Source organism: Salvia miltiorrhiza, chromosome 8, assembly GCF_028751815.1.
Source record: "Salvia miltiorrhiza cultivar Shanhuang (shh) chromosome 8, IMPLAD_Smil_shh, whole genome shotgun sequence".
In the NCBI taxonomy this organism is placed as follows: domain Eukaryota; kingdom Viridiplantae; phylum Streptophyta; class Magnoliopsida; order Lamiales; family Lamiaceae; genus Salvia; species Salvia miltiorrhiza.
The window spans coordinates 55,170,728-55,198,718 of NC_080394.1; the positions used below are offsets into that span (position 1 = coordinate 55,170,728).

The 27,991-nt window shown below is 38.2% G+C and overlaps 2 protein-coding genes and 1 long non-coding RNA gene across 3 annotated transcripts; 2 read left to right on the plus strand and 1 right to left on the minus strand.

Annotated features, from left to right (window-relative positions):
- The first annotated feature begins 1,805 nt into the window (after positions 1 to 1,805).
- On the plus strand, positions 1,806 to 4,412 carry LOC130998716 (putative late blight resistance protein homolog R1B-16). The gene has a single exon (XM_057924126.1). The coding sequence runs from the start codon at positions 1,806 to 1,808 to the stop codon at positions 4,410 to 4,412; it is 2,607 nt and encodes an 868-aa protein (XP_057780109.1).
- Positions 4,413 to 6,448: 2,036 nt separating this feature from the next.
- Positions 6,449 to 24,900, minus strand: LOC130999267 (putative late blight resistance protein homolog R1A-10). The gene is made up of 2 exons (XM_057924775.1): positions 24,791 to 24,900; positions 6,449 to 9,275 (listed from the first exon to the last, which is right to left on the minus strand). Exon 2 carries the CDS (start codon positions 9,229 to 9,231, stop codon positions 6,601 to 6,603), a length of 2,631 nt encoding a protein of 876 aa, XP_057780758.1. The 5' UTR covers positions 9,232 to 9,275; positions 24,791 to 24,900; the 3' UTR covers positions 6,449 to 6,600.
- Positions 24,901 to 25,165: 265 nt separating this feature from the next.
- LOC130999268 (uncharacterized) lies at positions 25,166 to 27,749 on the plus strand. The gene is made up of 4 exons (XR_009093460.1): positions 25,166 to 25,604; positions 26,562 to 26,631; positions 27,086 to 27,160; positions 27,349 to 27,749. It is a non-coding gene; the product is annotated as an uncharacterized LOC130999268 (long non-coding RNA).
- Positions 27,750 to 27,991: the final 242 nt, after the last annotated feature.

A 27,991-nucleotide genomic window follows, 5' to 3' on the forward strand; every position in this document is an offset into this window, starting at 1 on the left:
TACGTTTCACATGTGGTGGAACTGCTACATCATGGAAATCCGTGAAGCAAACCTTGACTGCAACATCCTCAAATCATTCTGAAATCATTGCAATCCACGAAACAAGTCGAGAATGTGTATGGTTGAGAAATGTGACGAGTCATATCCAAGAGTCGTGCGGGTTAGCTTCATCAAAGGCCAAACCAACTGTTTTATATGAAGACAATGCTGCTTGCATCGCACAACTCAAGGAAGGATACATCAAAGGCGATAGGACGAAGCATATTTCTCCCAAGCTCTTCTACTCACACGACCTTCAAAAGGGTGGCGATATCGACGTGCAACAAATTTGCTCATGTGAAAATCTGGTGGACTTATTCACCAAGGCATTACCAACATCGACATTCAGAAAGTTGATACATGAGATCGGCATGCGCCGACTCAAAGATATTCAATGATTTCAAGTACAGGGGAAGCAGTTGTACTCTTTTTCCTTCGACTAGGTTTTGTCCCATTGGGTTTTCCTAGCAAGGTTTTAATGAGGCAACATTTTTTTGTTTTAGGGATTGGTCAATCAAGGGGAAGTGTTGTAAATATATCTATAAGATATATCTTATGTGTGTTGACCAAGAAACCTCCCTAAAACCCTAGCTTCCTACTTGTATAAATAGAGGCCTTTAGCCTCCATATGGAATACACTTAATACGTATTCTCTTCTCTATTCTCTCGCTTCTCTCTAGTTTATAACATTGAATTCTATTTCTGGTCAAATTAAAGTTGACTTTGATAAATTAACTCTGAAATTAACGATATGAATTAAACTCAAACATAGCTTTAAAACTTTTATATTTCGAATGGCCTTAGTATCAAATAGAACGAAATTGATCTCAATATCGATATCTCAACTTGATATTTAGTTTTTCAAAGAAATGACGACGTTGAGATTATGTGTTCATGATGTCGTTTTTTTGTAAGCGTCTGATTTGTTCATAATTGACATTCCGACGTCACATTAGTTTAATTTAGGTGAAAATTAAATTTGTGTTAAAATTGTTATAATTAATAAATCAATTATATATTTTTTAACATTAGAAATCTAAGTTTGTGGTAAAAATTAAAATTAATCAATATAATCCATAATTAGTATATTTATAAGCTATTAACCTTTAAAAAAAATCCAAACTTTTACTTCATTTGTCTCACATTTTTCATTTTCGTCTGTTCCATAAGAGTGTATTACTTCTATTTTAGGACATAACCTCACTTTAATTTTTTAACTATAACCACTCATTTATACATAACTCCACAATCAATTCAATCATAATCATTCAATTTCACTCAACATATTATCTATCAATTTTTTCTTCAAACTTGCATCATCTGATATGCGATACAATCTTAAGAGACGTTTAATTTGAGTGATAAGGTATGATTAATTAATAAAATAATTCATATTAATCAAGTGCTTGATTTGCATGATTGATAATTCAAGCCCACATTTAATCACCCAAATAAATAATTATTGATCACTCTAAAATTAATTGAATTATTTAATCACCTCTTCAATCTTAATAATCTTATTTATCACAACAACGGAATCAAACGCGAAGTGTAATCTATTGCTCGCACGTTTTTACATTATACCTACCAGCCAAAAAACAGTTGTCAAGTAAATAAAGAATTCTAATAATTGAGCAGACGACTTTGGTTTGTTTCCACACCGCGTTTACTCTTAACACTGCTTGAGTTGAAAGTTGCGCATAATTTGCAGAAATAGAGCTCAGATCTAAACACTTTCCTCCGTTGACTGATTTGTTTTGGTAGAGATGGCAGCATACGCAGCTGTTGTTTCTCTCATGAATAATCTGGAGCAGATCGGGAATCATCCTCGCCTCTCCAGTTGTTTCGACGACAACCAGATCCAATCTCTTGGCGAAAAACTAGCTTTCTTGCTGGAATTCGTAGAGGGCGTCGGAATTGCAAGCGAAGAAGTTAAAGGTTTGGAGAGGCGAATCGCATCAGCTGCTCACGCAGCAGAGGATGTAATTGAAACGCGCGTAGTGGATCTACTTCATGCTGGATTCCAGGAAAATGTTCCAATTTTCTCGATGGATTTGCAGATGATTATGCAAGGTATGAGTCTTATACAGGAAGAAGCTGCTAAGGTTGGAGAGGAGAGGCCATACCAAGTCCAGCAACCCACGCCACCTTCTCGAGCCGGACGTGTTAGTTCTGAGAGGAATCTTATGGTGGGATTTGATGATTTGCTTCCTCAACTTTTGGATCGGCTGACTGGTGGTACATTTAATCGGTATATAATCCCAATTGTTGGTATGTTTGGCTCTGGTAGGACTACGTTAGCTAAAAAATGTTATGAACTTTCTCTCACTAAAGAACATTTCGATGTTCGTGCTTGGGCTAGTGTATCTCAAGATTACAACGTGAGAGGGCTTCTCCTTGAACTTCTTTCTTGCCTAATAGGATCCACCAATAAAGTAGTTCAATCCACTGTAGATGAATTGGGTGAAAGGTTACACAAATATTTAACGGGTAGGAGATACTTAATTATAATAGATGACATGTGGAGTTTGAAATGTTGGGATGAAATAAAATATTTCTTTCCGGACAATAACAATAAGAGTCGAATCATTATCACCACTTGGTCAATAGATGTAGCTTCTCAGTTAAGCTTCTCCTACATTGCGATGAAATTTTTAGATGATAGTACAAGTTGGGACCTATTTTGTCAAAGTGTATTTGGAGATGAAGGTGTTCCTCTTGAATTGGAAGCTATTGGAAAGAAAATTGCTAAATACTGCAAGGGACTCCCTTTAGCAGTTACTTTGGTCGGGGCGTTACTTAGAGAATCATCAATGACGAGAGAATACTGGGAGCATGTTGCACAAAATATTCGTTCAGTGCTGACGGATTATGGATTGCATGCCATATTCATGTTGTCTTATAATGCTTTGCCTGCTTATTTGAAGCCTTGTTTTCTTTACTTGGGAATATTTCCTGCGGACCAGGAGTTTAGTGTTTCCCGGATCATTAAACTTTGGGTTGGTGAGGGATTCCTAAAACCACATGTAGGCCGAACATTAGAAGATGTTGCTGAGGGTTACATGAATGAGCTCATTGATAGGAGCCTCATTGTTGTCTCCACTAGAGGATTAAATGGGAAGCCTAAAAACTGCAAACTTCTTGATCTTGTGAGAGAGTTATGTTTAAGTAATGTTTACAATGAGAAGTTTCTTTCTCTCATGAAGACACGTTGGACTCTGGCAGACATGTATAATGAGCGCCGTTATTCAGCTTTTGACTGTGATAAAGATTCTCAATTCTTTCATGCTATGGAATCATCATTACTAGCCCGCACTCTGATATGTGAAAGTCCAGCTCTGCTGTCATGTAAATCAAGACTGTTGAGAGTAGTGATTGAGGTTTATAGTGATTCACTAGAAACTACTCTTCAACAAGTCAACTTGCGGTTCCTTGCCTTTGAATCTATATGTACCCCGATTGGTTGGATCCGGACTTACGAGCTTCCTTCATCTATATCTCTGCTGTGGAATGTGCAGACGTTAGTAATGGATGGAAACATTGAGGAAGTTGTTGCACCATCTGAAATTTGGGAGATGCCACAACTTAGGCATCTTTGTTTCAACAGGATTCGCCTTCCTGAACCTCCTGCAAGTGATGATGATGATCTCCTAGTTCTACGAAACCTACAAACACTCAGAACGGCACTGGATTTCAACTGTAGTGAAGAGGTCTGTAAGAGAATGCCAAACATTAGGAAGCTTGGAATCTTTTATGATGATTTCTCAGGGGAAGGTGAGAATAATTCTTGGTACTGTATCGATCATGTTGGCTACTTTACCGAGCTGGAATCACTAAGCTGCTGTTTCCATAGAGTGCCAGATCGGGATGATTTGGTGCAGAACCTCAAGTTCCCGATCTCACTCAGGAAGTTGATATTGCAAGACTGTGAGCTTCACTGGGATGACATGTCAGTCATTGGTTCGCTCCCTAATCTTGAAGTTCTCAAATTGAAATGCCAATCAGTTAGAGGAGCCAAGTGGGAAACTGTTGAAGGGGAGTTCCCTTCTCTGAGGATACTTGAAATTGATTCCTGCTATCTCATTTACTGGTTTTCAGAGTCTAGCCACTTTCCTAGGTTGGAGAAACTCGTTCTTCGTAGATTGTACAGGCTGAATGAGATTCCTTCTGAAATAGGATATGCGGGAATTCTACTTGGAAATATTTCTGTGTTTGAATGCAGCATTTCTGCAGCCATTTCAGCAGCTCGAATGCTGAAGGAGGACTGTGTAATTCGAGTTGGATTCAGAAAAGAGAAGGAAGTGGCGGAATTCAGGGCAAAGCTGGAACTAGAGGGCCTCGCAAGCTATCGTCTTCAAATTGATGAATTGTGATTTTTTGTCATTGCATTCTAGTACCTGATAAAGACATATTTGAGATTGTTTTATCTTGATTATTTTTCATGTTTAATATCTATTATATTTCATTTTTCAATTAATAATTTGGTCTATTTGATTCTACAACTATAGTAAATTCTTTTTAAAATATTACTCAATAAATTAAAAAAAAAACTCTATAAATTAATAAATTTCTTATGTTTCAATCTTGGTCAATTCAAAAGATCATTAATTTTAGGGTTAATTGCCGGAAAAACCATATACTTTTTCAAAATTTGGTTTTTTCCCATGACAAAAAAAACCTGAACAGAAATCCATAAATTGAACAACTTATTGCATATTTCCCCCGCGTCCGTTTTCCGGCGAAATTGAATCAGAGGTGGCAATCGGAATTCCAGCGTGTCATCGCCGGCAATTAAACGACGTCGTTTCATATTTTTTGACCGCTACATCTCGTCGCTGGAGTCGGGCGGCGACGCCGCGCCCATCGTCATGGAGAAATTCCTGATGCTCGTGGAGGAGAAAATGGACGGCTACGATTCGATGGAGAGCCACGTGAAATGGAGGCGCCTGAGAGAGGAAGACGCGGCGTGGTTCCTGGACGCCGTGGATCGCGTGACGTCGTTGTCGAATTCGCTGGCCAATTTGGCATCCGATTACAAGTACGCCTACACGATCAACCGCGCCGGCAGCGTGGTGCAGCGCGCCATGTCGTATTTGGAGGGGGAATTGAAGGTGCTGCTGGAGGAATACACCGCCGACGACGCCGACATCACCTCCGATCTCATCCGAATTCACCACCTTCGCCAAGGACCAGTTTCCGGCCGAGCGGAATCTCTTGGATTCCGTCTTCCCGGCCCACCCCACCATTCCGGAGACCCTCTTCCGCGGCCTCACCTGCGGGATCACCAAGCACATCCTCAAATTCGCCGAGGCCGTGGCAAGAAGATGGAGAATTTTCGATGCTTAGGGCTGCTGTGAGGGTTTTGGGTTGAGGTGAGGTGGAACATTAGGTGTTAGGGTGAGGTGGAAAATTATGGTTAGGTGGCAGCCACGTTGGATCGGACCTCCATCGGAGATCGCCGGAAAACAGACGCGGGGGAAATATGCAATAAGTTGTTCAATTTATGTATTTCTGTTCAGGTTTTTTTTGTCATGGGAAAAAACCAAATTTTGAAAAAGTATATGGTTTTTCCGGCAATTAACCCTTAATTTTAAGGGTTAATAGTGTTTTATGTCCTGAACTATCAGTATTTTCTATAAAATATCCCGAACTTTCATTTTCTCCTAAAAAGTCCCGAACTTTTAACTTTTTTCTATAAAATGTCCCACTATACAAAATTCGGTAATGGAAAGATAACAAAAAAATCCGAACTTTCAACATTTTCCACCAATGATGGTTCCTAATATGGTTTTTCAACAATGAAGATTTTCAAAATATTTCATCCGCGCGAGATAAGTTATCTTTCTGTCACCAAATTTTGTATTGCGGAATATTTTATGAAAAAAGTTGAAAGTTCGGGACTTTTTAATAGAAAATGAAAGTTCGGAATATTTTATGGAAAATGCTGAAAGTTCGGAACATAAAACACTATTAACCCTAATTTTAATTAAGTAAAATTTTTCAGAGAATCCCTTTATGAATAATATAGCTCCTGTTAATATTATTAATACTAGTTGTTAAAATTTACAATTATGAACATTATGATAACTTGTAAAAATATGAATCTATTGCTGAATCATTTTCACCTTGATCATCATTAGAATCTCTAGTAATATCAGTCACAATGAATTGACGATTACATCCATTTATTTAATTTAAATATTATCTTTCATTTTTCTTTACACATTATAAATTAATAAATTAAAAAGGTATTAATTTATCAATAAATTAATAAACTATTAGTTTATCAATATATTAATAAAATGGAAAATAGATTAATTTTTGTGGACAGACTTAAAAATGACAAAAAGTGATTATTTTTTGTGGACTTACAGAGTGTAACAATTAAATTGATAAAATAATTTAAAAATAAAAAGCATAAAAATGGAATATTTTATTGTAGAGTGAAATATAAAATTGATTGTTGGAAATAAAAATGAAGAAACTCCACATTTTAACTCTGCAATAGAGTGAAGTACACTCTATTGTAGAGTTATTCAGCCCTGTAGAAATAGGATAAAATTACAGACGATCAACTTGAAAACTAAGGTCTGAAAGGTCATAAAATTTCATCTTCTCCTTGAACTCCTCAAGCTCCGCCTTCTCCCTAAACCCAATCCGAACTCTAAGGTCGTCGTCACCGTTATCCAACTTCTGTTCCAGTATCCTGAGCGCCGAGATGGCCGCAGAAACGCTGCATTCGACCACACAAACACTTTGCAGCGTTGCTATGTCTGCCATATCAGCAGGGATCTCATCCAGTTTGTACAACCCGCCAAGAACAAGCGTCTCCAGAACTGGGAAACACGAGTCATCCGCATCCCATTTAATCAAGTAACACGAATCAACCTCGAGAAACTTGAGACGGGCGAATCCCTCCTCCACTGGGCACCATTGGTGCCCCCTGACAGCTTGGCACTTCAGTTTGAGAACCTCAAGATGGGGCAATGCACCGATGATTGTTAGGTCGTCCCAGTGAAGCTCGCAGTATTGCAGCGTCAGCTTCTTGAGTGAGCTTGGGAAGTTCAAGCTTTGCAGCAAATCATCGCGGTTTGGCACTGTGTGGAAGCAGCACGACAGTGACTCAAGTCTGTCAAAGCTGCAGATGTTGTGGAGACAATGTGAACTTTCTCGAGTCTCTTCAGAGAAATCTTGATAGAAGATTTTCAATTTCCTGATGTTGGGCGTTCTCTTGCAGACCTCCTCGCTGCATTTGAAGTCCAACGCGGTCTTAACTGTCCGTAGGTTTTGCAGAACGCATCCGCCTTCACTGGGAGGAGGATCAGGAAGCCAGATTCTGTAGAACTCGAGATGCCTGAGCCGCTGCATCTCCCAAATCTCAGATGGCGCGACAACTTTGTCAATGCTTCTGTCAACTATCAGCGTCTGCACATTCCACAGGAGGGAAACAGAGGGGGGGAGCTCGTAGGTTCGGATCCAACCAAATGGTGCGCGGACAGATTCATAGGCGAGTAACCTCAAATTGACTTGCTGGAAAGTGGGAGCTAGAGAGTCACCGTAGGCCTCGACCAACACTCTCAGCATTCGAGATTTGAATGGAAGCAGAGCTGGGCTCTGACAGATCAGAGACCGGGCGAGTGCTGTGGATTCCAGAGTGTCAAGAACTCCACCGGGAGAATACTTCCCGTGATTCACAATGCGACGCTCCATGTTCATGTCTCTTGGAGCGTCGTGCACCCTCGTGGTGATGATGCTGAGGAACTTCTCCTTCTCAACAACCCTTATGCAGATATCTCTCAGGAGATCATGAATTCTACAAGTTTTGAGCTTCCCATTAGACCCTACACTACAAACCAAAATGAGGTTCCTATCAACAAGATCCTTTATGAAACCTCTAGCAATCTCTTCCAAGTTCAGCTCTTTGTTCGGCTTCAGAAGTCCTTCAGCAATCCAAAGTTTAATGAGTCGGGAAACACGAAACTCGTGATCTTCTGGATATATTCCCAAGTAAAGAAAACATGGCTTTAGACAAGCGGGCAAGTAACTATAACTCAAAGACAATAAGTTCTGGTATTGACTATCCCCAGCAGAATCAAGAGCCGAGCTAATATCTTCTGCCACGATCTCCCAATATCTTCTCGTCATGGAAGATCTCCCAAGAAGCCCCCCAATCACAGCAACTGAAAGAGGGAGCCCCTTGCACCTCCGAACAATCTCCCTTCCAACTGTCTCCAATTCAGAAGGGCAATCTCGTTGCTCGAATGCTTTGTGACAAAACAACTCCCAACTTTTATCCTCACCTAGCAACTGCAGCGCAAGTGCAGAGTCGCTAAACTCTTTAGCCACATCCGATTGCCTGGTAGTCACAATCATCCGACTCTTATTGTAATTATCAGGAAGGAAAAATTGAACCCTCTTCCAAGCATCAATGCTCCATATATCATCCAGCACAACCAAATATTTCCTACCAAACAAAGTTTTATGAAGCTTCTCACTCAATTCATATTCCGTTCTCTCATCCATTTCACGCGTGGATTCTCCTAAACTGGACAGAATTTCGAAGAGAATTTTCCTAACACTGTAATCTTGAGAGACAGTAACCCAACCACGCACATCAAAGCACTGTACAATAGTTGAATTTTCATAAACATTTCTGGCAAGAGTAGTCTTACCGATTCCCCCCATACCGGTGATAGGGATAATTTGTCGCTGGCGTTGGTCGCTTGTAAGCTTATCCATAACTTCTTCCCAATACTCTTCAAATCCTACCATAGTAGTTGACTTTCTAGCTGTGACAGCTTCGGTCGATGGAGGAGCAGGCGTCGAATACGTTGGCTGCAGATCTTCCGATCTAGTTTCCTCTTTCAGCTTTTCTTCGATGGAATCCATCTCTTGTATTGATTTCTGCAGATCCAGCAACGACGGCGGGGTGTTCTCGGCAGATCCGGCGAGAATATGATCCACAATGTGAGATTCGATGGCATCTTCAGCGGCGTGAGATGCTGAAGCTATTTGGCTCTCCAACTCTCCATGAGATTGAGAAGTGTACTTCTCCACAAAAGCTAGCAAGGAATCGAGCTTTGCGGTTAAAGTTTGAATCTGTTTGTGGAGAAAGCAATGAGAAAGGTGAGGATGATTTTGGATGTTGTCGACGGTGTTGAGAAGAGAAACTAGAGCTGCGTAAGCTGCCATCTTCAACTTGTAATCTTCCTTTCAAGTTTCAGCAATGGCAGTAAATTGATTTTGGGAGAAAGACACATGTAACCAAAATGAGATAGTTTAGGACTTATATAGCCACCGCACATAAAACATGACTTTAGGGGTCAAAAGCTATTGAAAAGACAAAACAACCCTTACTAATTATTGAATAAAAATAAAAGAAAACTAAAGCCTAAATAAGAGTACATGATTTGAATTGCAGTCATTGTCACACACTCTCTCTCTTCGCGGTTCATATTCTCCAACTCTCTCCCTCCCAGAAATCGCCTCTCTCTCTCGCCCGTCGCCTCTCTCTCTCGCCACTCGCCTCTCGCCTCTCGCCGCTCGCCTCTCTCTCGCGTCTGGGCTCTCTCTCGCCGCTCGCCTCTCTCTGGGTAAAGATGGTTGAGCACAACACCACCGCGACATCTGCTCCATCGGAGCACACCACCACATCCCAGGCGGCGGCAACATCTGCTCCATCAGAGCACCCCAGCGCCGCCGTTGAAGCACCATCCACGACGGCGACGACATCTGCTCCATCGGAGCAGCCCACCACCGCTGTTGAAGCACCATCCACGACGGCGACGGCATCTGCTCCATCGGAGCAACAATCAGAAGAGCAAACGGCCATTGGAGAAGTGAGTTTTCAATTTTTATTGGTTTTTATTTTCAGGTCGAATTTGACTATTTGAGAGTTGTAAACTTGTAATATGAGGATTTGGTGTTGTTTAGATGATTTGTGTTACAATGCATGTGGTGTTTGAAGAGATATTGCAATTGATTTAATGAAATTGGTTCTACACAATTGATACATTAGGGCACAATTGAATATGGTAATTGATTTGGGGGTAATTGTGAGGCAATGTATGTGATTATACTTGATTTTGTGGACAATTGAATCGAATAATGAACAATTTATTACTTGTACACAGTTGAATCAAATTAGGGCACAATCAATACTTAGTAATGAACAATTTATTACTTGTACACAGTTGCACTTTTAATACACAGTTGAATAGGGTAATTTATTTGGGGGTAATTTTTAAGCAATGTATGTGATTATGCTTGATTTTGTGGACAATTGAATCGAATAATGAACAATTTATTTCTTGTACACAATTGAAATTTGTACACAGTTGAATCAAATGAGGGCACAATCAATACTTAGTACACAGTTGAACTTGTGAGTACATAGTTACACGTTTTTGTACACAGTTGAAGTGATTATGCTTAATTGTTGTTATTTTTTCATTGCAGCGCCGATTTCGATGGGTTAGGCAACAAATGCAAGGATACCAAGCGCGCATAAATCTTTATGTGCGAGTTGAGGTGGTCAATCGAATTAGGAAAAAACTCTACGACGTTGGTGGTCATGCCTTAGAAGAAAGGTTTCTAGAGGGCGTATTTGGACGGCTGGTCCAGTTGAGGCGCTTGGCTAGCGCCAATAATGCGCTGTCCGAGCTTATTGCTCGGGAAATAACTGACGAAAGCTTCTCAGAGTTCGAGAAGCGATATTTTGTGGGTGGACGTGAGATTAGATTCACCGCCCAGGAGTACGCCTTGGTCACGGGTCTTAGGTTCGGCCCTTCCGGCTTCGACCATAAAGATGACCATGTCGTCCCCGAGAGCAGCCTCTACACGCGCCATTATAAAGGCAAAAAAGTGAGGGTTTGCGGCCTGGAATTTGACTTCAATGCCGGATCATTGAAGGATCCGGAGGATTTGTTGAAGGCTGCCAACATACTATGCCTATATAACCTTTTGATTTGTCGTGGAGATAGCATATGGATTGATGACTGGGTATGGGCCTTAGTAGAGGACGAAGATGGTTGGGCGAGTTTTCCATGGGGATCCTACACTTTCTCTATTTTATGCCATCAATTGAGTGTGGTGGTGAAACATCCAAACTACATCAAGAATAGTAGAAAGACGTATCATATCTTCGGTCCTGTGTGGGCATTGCAGATATGGTCCTATGAGGTGATACCAAAATTGGGAAACACTTGTGGGAAGCGTGACAGCGAAATGGGCATTCCTCGTTGTCAGCATTGGGACACACATGCTGCTCCTTCCGATGATTTTTCTGAGTTTTTCGATCGTCAGGTAACCTTTCTTAAAGTTGTTTTATTGGTATTGAGTTTTTGTTATGTTTTTCGATAGTGATACACGGTTGCACAGTTGAATACATTTACAAAATTGATTACACTGTTACACAGTTGATTACTTGATACACAGTTGATAATTGTTAACACATTTGATTACTTGATACACAGTTGATTACACTGTTACACAGTGACACAAAATTGATTACACTGTTACACAGTCGATTACTTGATACACTGTTGATAATTGTTACACATTTGATTACTTGATACACAGTTGATAATTGTTAACACATTTCATTGATTTTGTGTAGCTGACGATTGAGCCTATGGTTCCTACTCTTATGGAGGAAGCCCAGGAGTTCTATGTGAGCGTTAGGAGAGATGATCACATGGCGGTTACCTTTGAGCCCTCGAAGAGGCATGCAGCAAAGAAACAACTTGTTGATGAAGACATTGAAATCATTGAGAGGTCTGAAGAAGAGCGACCGAATAGGAAGAGAAGAAAGGAGCCAGGGCGTTAGACTGCACGTAAGTCCACCCGCCGACTCAGCGATTCTTCACGCCGTAGTGCAGCCGCCGAGAAGTGGCAGAGGACACATTCTCCAAAGCCACCACAACCATCTACTTCTTGTTGCTTGCATGGATTGCCATGCAAGCATGCAGATGACGAGGAGGCTCACTTGGACCGCTTGGCTCGAAGAGTAGCTCCTCGCATACCGTTGGATGACTTGGAGAGTGGTTGGATTGCCCGTCTCGCGCATAAATTTCTTGACATTGTGGCGAAGAGATCTGATGAGTCACCCTCCATCAGTGCGACTCAATCAGTGAGTCGAGCTATTCCAACTGCAGACAGTCCTCTTGTGGACGTGGAGGTGGAGCAGGCTGCCGAGGTCGAGGTGGAGGTGGAGCAGGCTGCCGAGGAGGTGGTTGAGGTGGAGCAGGTTGTGGTGAATGAGCGACTGGAGGTTGATTTGGAGAAGCCCGTGGAGCAGGTTGTGGAGGAGCAGGCCGAGAACGAGCCTGAGACGCCTTCGGTTCCAACTCGTGAGCCTTCCCCTGATCCAGAGGAAGATATGCTTCCCACGGATGAGGATGTGTCTTGCGGAGTACTGGCTTTGGCTCCACGAGTGCAATTGCCCTCTGCTGCGTTGAGGAGCCCGTACATGTCGGGTGCGATTGGTTGTGCTCCTACTACCCCTGTTGCGTTGAAAAGGCTATACAAAGAATTTCGATCAAAGGATGCCGATGAAACTCTTAAGGTTATCTCTACTGGGCATGAGCTGAGTAATTCCACATTTGATGTCATTGAGGATAGCTCTGCCGAGTTCACCGGGACGGTATTATTTTAATTTTATCTACTGTGCACATTCTAATTCACCTGTGCACATTCTAATTCTACTGTGCACATTCTAATTCAACTGTGCACATTCTAAATTGCTTAACTGTGCAGATCATTGATTTGTATTTGATCTATATGAGAGAGAGATTAAGGAAGAAAAATAGCATATCTTCGGCGGTGAAAGATAACTCGACAGTAATTTTTGGATGTGATTTCAATGTAAGTATCAAAAATCTTTGATATTCTTTTGTTTAGCAATTTAAATATTTTTTGTTGAATCTAACTCATTTTTACATATTTAGCTGGTATTGCATACTGAGTTTGAAAAACTCCACAGACCAAAGCCGAGTGGAGTTGGTATTGGTGTGAAAAGCCTGTACAATTATTGGACTCCACCGAAGGGATTGGTGACAGACGTGAGTAAATGGGGGAAGGCGAATCAGGTATGTATTTCTAATGCTTTGTCAATTTTTTTATCATTGAAACACTAACACAAATTCCTATATGTAATGTAGGTCATTATCATATGTAATGTCGGTGGTCGTCATTGGGTCATCGTCCGTGTACTATTGCACGAATGGACTGTAGAGTTGTACAATTCTTTGGCCTTCAAGTACGACACTGAGGTCGGGGTTTCATTAGCCGCTCGGACTTCGGAATTGAAATGTATTACTCGTCTCCTTCCCCGACTCTTGAGGCAGGCAGGTTACTGGCAGCATCACGATTCCAAACTGGAGCAACTGTACGAGATCCCATTGACCGTGATGCCTTCGCGTGATCAATTTTGTCAGACGGACTCGGTTAGTTGCGGCCCCTTTTGCACCATGATACTTGATCGTCTCTTGACGCGCACAGAGCATCACCGAGGGGCTATCGACGAGATATACTTGTCCCAGTATAGGCATCGTATTGCTCGTCGGATATTTTCTCTTACTATTTGATATTTAGGTTGGATGTTGAACTCTGCTTTGGATTGTGGGCTGTTTTTGTGAACGTATTTAGCTACTGTGAACGTATTTAGCTACTGTGTACGTATTTACCTACTGTGCACATATTTTGAATTTATCAATTATGCACTTATTACATCATTTGTGCTAATTAACTGTGCACAAATTTTCAAGTGTGTACGAGTCTTCAACTGTTTTCGAATTTTCATTTGTATTAATTGTATTAACTGTGGTCAAATTGAATGAACTAGGTACTAATTAATTAAGAAAATTAAATTACATGTGTACAAATTGGATGAACTGTGCATGAATTTTCAGCTGTGTACCAAATTCTCAAGTGTGTACGAGTCTTCCACTGAACTGTGTACTAATTAATTAAGGAAATTAAATTACATGTGTACAAATTGGATAAACTGTGCACCAATTTTCATTTGTGTACCAAATTCTGAAGTGTGTACGATTCTTCAATTGTGTAAAATAGTGCACAATGACAATACACAGTTTAATGCATACACATTTGTGGGCTAACTATCCTTTAAATGGGGCATATTTTGATAATTGAGATGCAGTTAGGTGAAATTAAGTATTTAAAATGTATTAGTAAACATTATATTCAATAAAATGAGTTAATTGTGTTCATATCCATCACTTGCTCAAACATATTGAACATATATCACATATAACTTAAGTATAGTAAGTGTATATGTTAGTGTACATATAATAGCATCTTAGTAATTTACACGTGTTTCATTAAAAATAAGTATTCAATTTGATTTGTTAACCATTGAAATTAACTTAGGATGTTCAAGTTCTTAATTTTCATTGAAATTAACTTAGGATGTTCAAGTTCTTAATTTCCATTGCCCAAACGCCCTCAAATCGGCAAAAAGGAATAGTTATACGGTGCACAATGACAGTGCACAATGATAGTACACAGTCGAATGCATACACAGCTGCGGGCTAACTACCCTTTAAACGGGGCATATTTTAGTAATTGAGATGCAATTAAGTGAAATTAAGTATTGAAATGTATTGGTAAACATTATATTCAATAAAATGAGTTAATTGTGTTCATATCCATCACTCGCTCAAACATATTGAACATATATCATATGTAACTTAAGTGTAGTAAGTGTATATGTTAGTGTACATATAATAGCATCTTAGTAATTTACACGTGTTTCATTAAAAATAAGTATTCAATTTGATTTGTTAACCATTGAAATTAACTTAGGATGTTCAAGTTCTTAATTTCCATTGCCCAAACGCCCTCAAATCGGCAAAAAGGAATAGTTATACGGTGCACAATGACAGTGCACAATGATAGAACACAGTCGAATGCATACACAGTTATCCGGTGCACAATAACAGTCGCTCAAATAGAGTACACAGTTGAATGCATACACAATTGCTAACAGTCCTCTTGTGGAGGAGGAGGGCATTTTTTCTTCGTATGATCCGTACTCTTACATATACTGCACTTCTTCTTTTGTCGGCCCTTCTGTGGTTGAGGGTCCACGTCCTCGGTAGGAAGAGATGCCGCGCATGATCTCCTATTGTGCCCATGGCCTTTACACCTGCCACAGATTTGACGCGGTGTGGTGGACGACGATTTCTCAAGATGTGATTGAGCTCTGCTGTCTTTCGGTCGTCCAGATTGTCGCTTAATGACCGGTGGTCGAATAATGTAGCCAGATACTGAAGTCGGTGACAAACATGGTTTTCGTACCTCAATTCCACATGTTTTGTTGTCATTTCCCTTCATGTTTTGCTTGTGAATGCTTGTTTGTGCCCGAATATTTAGTTTTATGAAGATTTGATATCTTTGTGTAGTTTTGGAGTAATTTCAGGAAAAATCAAGGATTAATTGGAGGATTTTGAAGATATGATATTGAAGTACGTCTCGAGAGGAATTCGTGAGCGCAAACGGCGACCAAATCCGAGTCCGGACGAGGGAGAACGGAGCAAAACGAGCGGACTGTGCAAAACGCCCAGTACCCCGCGGTCACCACCCGCGGCCGCGGGGTAAGACCGCGGGTCAGCTGTTCCCGACTCAGGAGACACCCGCGGTCACCACCCGCGGCCGCGGGGTGGGACCGCGGGTCCCCTGAGCATCCCCCACGTTTGAAGGCCGCGGACGCGGGCCGTGACCGCGGGAAAAGGGCGGGGCTCCCCCAAATGGACCCCAAACGCGATTTTAGCCTCAAAACTCCATTTTTCTCTTTTTTTCCCCATTCATTCACCACACACACCCACTTCATCTTCCCCAACTCTCCAATCCCAAACCCTAGCCTCCATTCTCTACCATTTTTTCTCTCTTCCACACACAAAAACAACACCAAAATCAAATAAAGAAGGGGAAGACTTGGAAAGGAGCTCATCAAGACTACATGATTGAAGATCAAGATTATAGGATTTGTCTATGAATCTCTATCTCTCTATATCTTTATTTATGTTTTCTTATGACTTGAGATTTGCTTTTATTATGAATATGCTTGGCTAAAATCTCTTATCTTAGGGATTAGATTAGATGGATTTGTAATGGATTGATTTCTTTGTTCAATATATATCTTGATTGTGCTTATTGTTATCTTTTCAAGTCCTAGATTTATCTCTTGTATGATTGGTTGGCCACCTTTTGTGCATTTCTAATTTGTGATTTGAATCGGGAGAGGATAATTACAATAGATTAGGAGTTTGATACATATCATCTCAATAAACCGGGAGGTTGAGAGGTGGGTGAGGGCTTGTTGATCTTTTGTGCTCTTGGGAGTTATAGGTTAGAAATTGACCGGGGACGGCAATTATGACCCGTAATCTACTGTTTTAGTCGTCCGGGAGGGGGCTAAAACTAGTGGGGAGATCGCCCTAGATAAGTAGGCCATATCAAGATTTATATTGATTTAGATTGAAGTTCATTACGATCCATCGAAATCTAGTCCCTAGGATAACTTTCATTCGAGTCATTCCCCAATTTATTCACTAAGTTTATGTTATTGTTATTTACTTTTCTTGCTTTATTTAGTTTTGTTTTAGTTATCAACACCTCTTGAACTTTGGTTGTCTAAATAGATTAAAAACAACTTATTAATAGTGTAAAGAAGTTTAAATTCACCAATCCTTGTGGAATACGACCTTGCTTCCCTTATATTGCAACTACACCGTATACTTGCGGCGTGGTGAAAATAATAGCGAACAAGTTTTTGGCGCCGTTGCCGGGGATTGGTTGAGTTTTTACTTTTGATATTGTGAAAAGTTGTTTTTATCTAATTTAGATATTGTTTTTATGTTTGTTTATTTATATGTTTATTTGTTTTTGTTAGAGAAAATTGCTCCACAACCGTAAAAGCGGCACCAAAAATGGATGATGGAAGGAATGAGTTGGTTGAGCAACTCCAACTACAATTGGCGTTGATGCAACTTAAGTTGCGTGTTTTGGAAGCCAAAAGAAATTGTAGGCAACCAATGATCCAAAAAGCCTTCCAACCAACACCTTCCTATGGTGACTTTTATGACATGGGGTGCAATGCCATGGAGTGGCAATCACCATTGGAGTATGAGGACCATTTCAATAGTTGGAATTATGAAATTTCTTATTCCACTCAAGAAGGCTTCCAAGGGGGAAATCGATACTATCAAGAGGAGAAATCAAATTCAAAAGACGATCTCCTTCAATGCTTCATAGCTACACAAGCTTGGATAGAAAAAAGTCTAGCAAAATCGGAGGTTATGCTAGAAGAGCAAAGAAGGTCTTTGGCTACCACTATGGAAAATCAAAAGCGAATTGATGATTTGTGTATGACCATTAGCCTTCAAAATGGAACCTTGTATGAGGAACCAATGCTAATGCTAAGTGAAGAGCCTCAAGAAGTTGAAGAAAAGTATGAAGAAGATGAGGATCAATTCTCCAAACCCCTTGAAGTCGAGAGCCCAACTTTTCCGACACAACCTCTTCAATTCCAAAAAGATGAAGATTTCACAAGCTTTAAAGAAAGCAAAGTCAAAAATTTTGTCGATCCTTACCTCGACACGGGCGATTCTATGAAGGCTTGCTTCTTTCACTTTTATTTATCTTCATCTTTTGATTTTCATTTTGATTTATCTAATAAGGAATTGTTTGAGTGTTGTGGTACTTTAGATGGTGAACGAGATTACCATGACGCCCGTGATGTCTCAAGAATTGCAAAGCCACCATATTTTTGGGTCGCGGTGGATGGAGCATACAAATTTGATGAGAAATGGCCACCGCCTAAGCCTCCACCTTCCTTGTGAGTACGAGACAAGTAGCCATTTTCTTCTTCTTCGTCCAAATTTATTTCTCCTTTGTGTGAAATAAGTTTGGGGGGAGGGTGAAGACGGGTTACTTATCTCATTTATCCGTTGTTTATTTATTTTATTTTTTTTTCTTGTTTAGTTACTTTAGTTTAGTTATTTTACAATAATTAGTTTTGTCTATGTTTTTGAGCTTTTCCTTGTCTTTTATTTTTGAGCTTGATTGTTGAAAAACATGAGTTGGATGAAATGTGTGTTGGGCTTATGATATGAATGTTGTTTTTGAAAAGAATTTGTTGTGTTTCACTTGTTGATTTTGCATGTAGAGTTTGAACTTGTGACAAATGAGCTAAATGTTGTACCTCCAAGAACTTGAAAACGAAAATGAGCTTGTGAGAATTGAGCCTTTGATTGTCATACATTTACAATCTCATTTTGTTCTTGAGTGTAAATCATTTGAGCATGTGTGTTGATCTCTAGAACTTGCCATGAGTCCTCTCTTGAAAATAAAAGTAGATGTGTTGTTAATATTGAAGTGATTTAAGGCCATCCTTGTTAGCCACTTGACTTAAATTGTGTCCAAATTCTCATATGATCCTAGTTTACCCTCTTTATGCCTTGTAGCATTTCTTTGAATTAACCAATGATGGGTAGAACTTAGATTGTTAGTGGTTACTTTGATAAAAATGTTTGGGAAATGATTGAAATTGCTTATCAAGCTTTGATTGAGTGAAAATCACTAGTTCCCTTTGAGCTTAAAAAGAAAAAGAAAAAGAAAATAAAAAAAAATAAAAATGAATGTGAATAAAAGAGCATAAAGGGGAGTGATTTGCCTTTTGAATCATATCATGATAAGTATCACTAAGGGTGAAAAGAAGAAATGTGGGGATATTGGTTTTTGATTGATTAAAAAAGAGAAATGGTGAATTTGACTTGTTCATTGTGATTGTTAGATTGTGGGATATGAGTCATTTGCCTAAAAACACCTCACTTCACCAAAGAGCCCTCATTACAACCTTATGAAAGCCCTTGTTGATCATTATTTATAACACATTGAAGTATAGAGAGTTAGGATAAATGGCAAGCCTATGGTAGATTGCATACATGGTTCAATTTGAGTGCAAACACGTCCAATCTAAACACTTGAGAGTTGAGTGCATCATTGAAACATCCACATTTGTGAGGATTCAAGCTTGGAGGCCATAATATTGAACTCTTCATCACTTGTGATTTCTTGGAATGCATTTCTACTTGTGATACACTTTTTAAAGATTTTTTGAAAAATTGTTGAAGCCCTTGAAATGACACCAATTCATGCTTACATGTTTGTTTACTTTTATTTCTCTTCTCTTCGTCGTTTGGGGACAAACAACACTTTAAGTTTGGGGGGGTTGACAAACATGGTTTTCGTACCTCAATTCCACATGTTTTGTTGTCATTTCCCTTCATGTTTTGCTTGTGAATGCTTGTTTGTGCCCGAATATTTAGTTTTATGAAGATTTGATATCTTTGTGTAGTTTTGGAGTAATTTCAGGAAAAATCAAGGATTAATTGGAGGATTTTGAAGATATGATATTGAAGTACGTCTCGAGAGGAATTCGTGAGCGCAAACGGCGACCAAATCCGAGTCCGGACGAGGGAGAACGGAGCAAAACGAGCGGACTGTGCAAAACGCCCAGTACCCCCGCGGTCACCACCCGCGGCCGCGGGGTAAGACCGCGGGTCAGCTGTTCCCGACTCAGGAGACACCCGCGGTCACCACCCGCGGCCGCGGGGTGGGACCGCGGGTCCCCTGAGCATCCCCCACGTTTGAAGGCCGCGGACGCGGGCCGTGACCGCGGGAAAAGGGCGGGGCTCCCCCAAATGGACCCCAAACGCGATTTTAGCCTCAAAACTCCATTTTTCTCTTTTTTTCCCCATTCATTCACCACACACACCCACTTCATCTTCCCCAACTCTCCAATCCCAAACCCTAGCCTCCATTCTCTACCATTTTTTCTCTCTTCCACACACAAAAACAACACCAAAATCAAATAAAGAAGGGGAAGACTTGGAAATGAGCTCATCAAGACTACATGATTGAAGATCAAGATTATAGGATTTGTCTATGAATCTCTATCTCTCTATATCTTTATTTATGTTTTCTTATGACTTGAGATTTGCTTTTATTATGAATATGCTTGGCTAAAATCTCTTATCTTAGGGATTAGATTAGATGGATTTGTAATGGATTGATTTCTTTGTTCAATATATATCTTGATTGTGCTTATTGTTATCTTTTCAAGTCCTAGATTTATCTCTTGTATGATTGGTTGGCCACCTTTTGTGCATTTCTAATTTGTGATTTGAATCGGGAGAGGATAATTACAATAGATTAGGAGTTTGATACATATCATCTCAATAAACCGGGAGGTTGAGAGGTGGGTGAGGGCTTGTTGATCTTTTGTGCTCTTGGGAGTTATAGGTTAGAAATTGACCGGGGACGGCAATTATGACCCGTAATCTACTGTTTTAGTCGTCCGGGAGGGGGCTAAAACTAGTGGGGAGATCGCCCTAGATAAGTAGGCCATATCAAGATTTATATTGATTTAGATTGAAGTTCATTACGATCCATCGAAATCTAGTCCCTAGGATAACTTTCATTCGAGTCATTCCCCAATTTATTCACTAAGTTTATGTTATTGTTATTTACTTTTCTTGCTTTATTTAGTTTTGTTTTAGTTATCAACACCTCTTGAACTTTGGTTGTCTAAATAGATTAAAAACAACTTATTAATAGTGTAAAGAAGTTTAAATTCACCAATCCTTGTGGAATACGACCTTGCTTCCCTTATATTGCAACTACACCGTATACTTGCGGCGTGGTGAAAATAATAGCGAACAGTCGGCACATCCCACGTGTCAGGTTGTGGAACTAGCTCTACCCGAGCTGCATAAGTTTGTAATAAGGCATGTTGTTTGAAATAACGTCCCACAAAGTCATAGACGTTGAGGTTGGCATGCCTAAAATAAAAACAAAAAATAAAAAAGGATCAATTGTAAAAAAGATCAATAACTTGGAAACATTATACGAAATAAATAACTGAGATACCGTATAGCAGCACAAGCGTGACGACAAGGTATCATGTCCAAATCAAACTCACGACAATCGCATGTCCAGCTTTGTAGATCAACAAAGGTTGTCTTGTTCTCTAATTCGACTTTAAATACATGTGTCGTTGTTCCCCGAACAGTATAGCGACGACCCGATTCTACAGATAAAGATAGTTTTCTGAAAGCCTCCTCTGTCATCTCGTGGTCTCTGGCTAAAGCTTCTGCGCGTCGTTGGTCAAACCATTGTTCTACAGTTGAGCGATACACTTCCAACATGGCGCAAACCGGCAGACGTCTCGCCCATAACAATCGAGCATTCATACTTTCAGCTGCATTAGACGTCATAAAACTGTAGCGCCGTACCGGACACTTCGATCTTGCCCACCTTATTAAATAAATAATAATCTGTCAACTGTGTATGAAGAATTCAATTGATTGTGTACTCTGTGAATCAACTGTGTATAAAGAATTCAATTGATTGTGTGCTATGTGAATCAACTGTGTATAAAGAATTCAATTGAGTGTGTGCTCTGTGAATCAACTGTGTACAGTATGTGAATAAAAAAACTAACCTTTCAATCCCAATATCTGTCAGTCTCTTGTAAGCACCCGCCCGGTGGTGGGCTTCCAAAGCAGCAAAACTCAAGTTAAATACTTCATGTCGATAACTGTAGGCTGTATTTTTGTATATTTCAGCTACGTGACGGCCAAATCGCGCCAAGTTCTTCTGTATATGATAAAAGCACAACCCGTGAGCAACATTCGGGTATATGGACTCAATGGCACTCCGGATGCTCGTGTGTTGATCAGACACGATCAGTAAGTCATCCGGTGGATCTCCTAGGCTCGCACGTAGCATCGAGAAAAAATATGTCCATGATTCGTCATTCTCGATCGGACCAAGACCAATTGCAAGTGGAAAGACCCCTTCGTTACCGTCTTTGGTAACTGCGACAAAGAGAACCCCTTTGTTCTTTCCTTTAAGGTGGGTTCCATCTACTACAATGACAGGCCTAAGATGATTTTGAAAGCCGTGAATAGACTGTCCAAGAGCTAAAAACATGTAGCGGAACTCACCCGTCTGAGTAGTCTGAACATCATATATGGTCCCAGTATTACGCTCCCCCAACAAGTATAGATAAGTCGGGAGCCTCTGATAAGACTGCTCGAACCCACCATACATCATCTCTAGAGCAATATCCCTGGACCGCAAAGCAAACTTGTAGCCCATCTGAATGCCAAATAGCCTAAGCATTTCATCCATCATCTCCGGTTGGCTGCTTGCCTTTCTTGACAACATAGACTACTGGATAGTCATTCTGTTCCAAAAGCAGTCGAAAAAAATCTGTATCACTTTTCAAGGCAATTTTTGTTCTCCTACCATCGCTCATGCTCGTCAGATAATGAAACAAATAATCAGAGGCGCTTTCATCACAATCCAGTTGCTCGTTAATCCCTCGTACTAGATTATCATAGGATAACAAACCCACAGGCATGAATAAAAGAACCTCGTCACCACCTATGTAATTGGATCTCTCCCAATGACCACCATGGCGAATTGCTACACGTCTTGATGACATATCTGCAAAAGAAGTGCATATAAATTAGTAAATGTGTTTTCAACTGTGCACAATAATTAAACTCAACTGTGTACGCATTTTAGTCAAGTGTGCGCAAAATAAATATTATAACAATAATAAATAAATATATAAATTAATTAATAAAAAATTAAATAATAAGCTCAATTAGTATTTTAATTAAGTATCTAAATTAACACAATTAAATATTAATTAATTTTAATAAGAAATAATTAAGCTAATTTATAAATAATATGTCAACTGTGTATATTGTTCAACTATGCACACATTTATACGGTTGATTTTGATCAAACGTGTACAAATTAAATCAACTGTGTACGCATTATAGTCAAGTGTGCTCAAAATGAATATTATAATATTAATAAATAAATATATAACTTAATTAATTAAAAATTAAATAATATGATTAATTAGTAATTTAATTAACTAGATAAATTAACAAATTTAAATATTGATTAATTTCTAATAAGAAATATTTAAGCTAATTCATAAATAATATCTCAACTGTGTATGTTGTTCAACTATGCACACATTTACACGGTTGATTTTGATCAAATGTGTACAAATTTAATCAACTGTGTACGCATTATTGACAAGTGTGCTCAAAATAAATATTATAATAATAATAAATAAATATGTAACTTAATTAATAAAAAATTAAATAATATGATTAATTAGTAATTTATTTAACTAGATAAATTAACAAAGTTAAATATTGATTAATTTCTAATAATAAATATTTAAGATAATTAATTAATAATATGTCAACTGTGTATATTGTTCAACTATGCACACATTTATACGGTTGATTTTGATCAAACGTGTACAAAATGAATCAACTGTGTACGCATTATAGTCAAATGTGCTCAAAATAAATATTATAATAAAATTAAATAATATGATTAATTAGTAAATTAATTAACTAGATATATTAACAAAGTTAAATATTAATTAAATTTTAATAAGAAATAATTAAGATAATTCATTAATAATATGTCAACTGTGTATATAGTCAAATGTGCACAACATTTATACGGTTGATTTTGATCAAACGTGTACAAATAGAATCAATTATTGTGCACGTATTAATTTAATTAACTAGCTAAATTAAATAAATTAAATAGTATTGATTAGTGAATTTTATTATTATACAACTATTTAAGTATTATAGTCAACTGTGTATATTATTCAACTGTGCATATTATTTACACTGTGCAATTTAGCTCAACTGTGTAGCTAAGAACACCTTCATATCTCCCAATTGTGTATATTATTCAACTGTGCATATTATTTACACTGTGCAATTTAGCTCAACTGTGTAGCTAAGAACACCTTCATATCTCTCAACTGTGTCCTCAAAATCAAGCATTTATTTTATATTTTTCACACTCAACGTGGTCTTAGACGTGAAAAAACTAAATTTTATCAATACGCAACAATAAATCTCGATTTTGATTCCAATATAGTCTTAACTGTGTCATTTACGCAGAGGCTACTGTGTACTGAAATTTTCTCACCAAAATCAGAAAATAAAACATACAATTAATACATTTGCTATGAATTTAACATACATACCTAAATACAATCAGAATGCCCAAACAATTTCGTCCGACCCAAGCTTTTCCAAATAAAAAATCGATACTTTTTTCAGAATTTTCGTGGGTTTTCGATAGAAAAAACAAAGAAAGAGATGAAGAATGAACACACACCCAAATATTCATCTATTTCTTCACCAACCTACCTTAACATTTGCATTTACTATCACATTTATTGATTTGTACGGTGAATCCTTAACATGCGAAATTCTCATGGCTGAGGAAGATAACTTCATTTATGAGGAATCAGCTCAATTCGAAGAGAGAGAGAGAGAGAGAGAGTTGTTGGCTGAATTCGAAAGAGAGAGAGAGAGTCATTTATGAGGAAGAAGGTGAATTCGAAGAGAGAGAGAGAGTCATTTATGAGGAAGAAGGTGAATTCGAAGAGAGAGAGAGAGAGAGTCATTGTTGCTGAATTCGAAAGAGAGAGAGCCATTGTTTGACCCCTAAAGTCAATTTTATTTTTCTTTTATTTTTATTACTAATTAGTAAGGGTGTGTTTGTCATTTCAATGGCTTTTGACCCCTAAAGTCATCATTTATGTTTGGTGGCTATATAAGTCACAAACTATCTCATTTTGGTTACTTGTGGGAATTCTCACATTGATTTTTGTGTTTAGCTAACTCGTAAACTTTCTTTCAACTTTCTTCCGAGAGTGAAGAGAAGGGTGGGGGCTGGGATCCTCCAAACGGTGACGTATCAAGCAAAAAAAACAAAAACAAAAAATCAATTTTAAGTGCAGCCATAATTATTTATTCCAAATGCATTTGTAAGGTGTAATTCCATCTTTTCATGCTTCATTTAGTTTATTTATTTTCTTATGCTTCACTTTTCTCATAATTAGTTGTCTATATACTCCATTTGTCCCATAATAATATGCTCATCTGTTGATGACACAAATTTTAATCTATACTAATAGAAAAAGAGTGAATGACAATCTAAGGGACAACTTATGGATTGCCTATTCTATCCCTAAAATATAAATTTGTTAGTATAGATTAATAATTATCACCCTCACGATTTTTTCAATTGATTTTAACTTTTTTTTTCTTTTTTAAAGAGAATGACGTTGAGTGAATTAAGGAATATCATATAATTATCTATGGAAGGACACTTTTTGAACTTTGGAGGTGCAATGCGTATGATATTCACTATAATTCCGTATATATTTATATATATCAAAATCTTTATCTTATGTACTAACTAAACTAAACTCTAAATATAAATAAAAATTAATTAAAGTTCTAATTCTTCTCCAACTCAATCCATTATCTCCTCACAACTAACCTCAAACCCATCCTTCCACACCATCGCATACAACCTTGCCGCCGCTCTGAGCCTGCGGTCCACCGTGCTTCACCGCTGCTCTTAGTCTTTTTCCGGTCGCCGCCTCCCCTCTTCGAAGGCCGTTTGAGGTTAGTTTTGATTCTCGCTTCGTCTGTTAATAAGCATTATTTTGGTAAATGAATTGGACGTGTTTATATTTATTTTGATTAGAATTATACTTATAATTATTATTAACATTCCCTTTTGTTGATTGTAACCATTTGTCTTGTGATGTTTGGTTCGATCTGCATGTTGTTTGTTTGTAATATGAGCTGCTTCTTTTTTTTATTAGTGTTTTTGTTTTATTTGCCACTGAATTATGTTAGTGAACTCTGTGTTAAGATTTAGGGGGTTTTATCTTTCTACTACTTGATCTTTCTTCAGCTTCATCGTTCCCATTATGTCGTGTGTCTTCAGCATCGGGCATATATTCACTTTTTAGAATGCAGTTCTTGGAGCCCATCTCTGTTTTGTTGAGCAGTGCTTTAATCATGGCTAATTAAAGATTCGATTTTTGGGATTTTGAAGTCCTTGATTTGCTGATATTGAAATCTACTTGAATTTTTCTGTGATGAGAGGAAACGTTCACTATCTTGATATTTTTTGCTGTTAAGATGGCTGGATTATGCGGCAGCTTTATAAATTGGAGTAGTTACAGTGCTAAAGATTAAAAAAAAACCTTTTTTTCTTGCTAATCTGAATATATTTGTGGGATGAATATGTTAGGCATGGAAAATTGTGTTCCTGGGTGCATGTGAAAGGAATTTTGATCGTATATTCTTTAATCCAAAAAGAAAGAAGTTCAATTGAGTTTTGAGACAAGGAGAATCTTGAAATAAGAAAATGGTGTCCTAGGAGATCCTTTTTTTTTCCCTCTCACGAGAATCATAGATTCTGCTCCGAACATAGAACTGGTTGTAGAATTTGGAACACTGGACCTTTTATGAGCAGCTTAGAGCTCAAAGAATTGGTTATTATATTTCATGATGGATGTGACATTTAATTATTTATTGTTGTCGCGTCACAGAATAAATATTTATTTGCAGGATTTTGAAATTTATATAGTACTAACTATGAGCATGGAAGTTACATTGCGCAAAACAAGCTCATCTTCAGGTATATATATTATAATTGTCTATATTATAATCACCACATGTCACACAACATGAGCACAAATCAAAATATTTTTTTAATTAATACTCCCTCCGTCCCGCCCAAGATGCTACATATTCCTTTTTGGGCCGTCCCAACGAAGATGCTACATTTCTATATTTGGCAAAAATAAGGAATTTTAAACACTTAATTAACACTAATTAAATATTTCTTTATTACATTCTCTCCTACTTTATCACTTTATCACTTTCTCTTTCTTACTTTATCACTTTCTCTCTCCTACTTTATCACTTTATTACCTTCTCTTTCTTACTTTATCACTTTCTCTCTCCTACTTTATCACTTTATCATTACACACTTAAAACATTAATCTACAACTCCTTAAATCCCGTGCCGAAAGGTAAATGTAGCGTCTTGGCCGGGACGGAGGGAGTATATTTATATTTATATATTGCAGTTAATGAAGTATATAGACAAAGAAGAAATCTACAAAAGCAAAAGAAACGTAAACGAAATGCAAGTGATTTGAAATGTAAGTATTACATTATTTTAAGATAAAAATACATTTAATACGTTATGATAAACTATTAATGTTTTATTATTTATATTATTTATCTTATTTTTGAATTGTATGTATTACATTCTTTTAAGATAAAAATACGTTTAATATATTATGATAAACTATCAATGTTTTTTTAGTTATATTATTTATCTATTTAGGTTAATTGCTCACAAATTCAAGCTAATAACTCAACTGGTGATAGTACCCACAATAATAATAACGTCAGAACGGATTGGCCGTCGTCTTCGACCTCAAAATCACGGCAGGCAACAAGCATTTACACATCTTCTGTTGATTTCTCTCAAAATCGTATTTTGTGGTGGAGCTGCCGAAAGAGCGATTCAACCCCATCAATACCTGTGAATTCTTCAGTTAAAGTTAACGCATAAGAAATTTACTTCAATCCTTACAAGATTTCAAGGAATTCGTGAGATTTGTTGAATGAGGGTTGACTTGCGCGAGCCCTAATTTTAATTTAAGAAGAAGAAGCGACAAACGACGTCGTTTATGTACATTAGATACTACGTCGTTTTATTAAGTATCCGGCGTGTCCACGTCAGTTAATTCCGATTCCACGTGTGATCGAAATTGGCCGAAAAATCCGTCATGGAAAAATTAGGAAAAATCAATAGTGGGTGTTATTTGTGGAAAGTTCAAACATTGAGGGAAAAATGGAAAATGACTATAGTTTAAGGATTTAGAGCGAATTAACCCTCTTTTTTTAATTATATTGTTTATTTATTTAGGTTCATTGCTATATGAATTGAAAAATGTGTCTGATTGCATTCATTATGGTGCAAG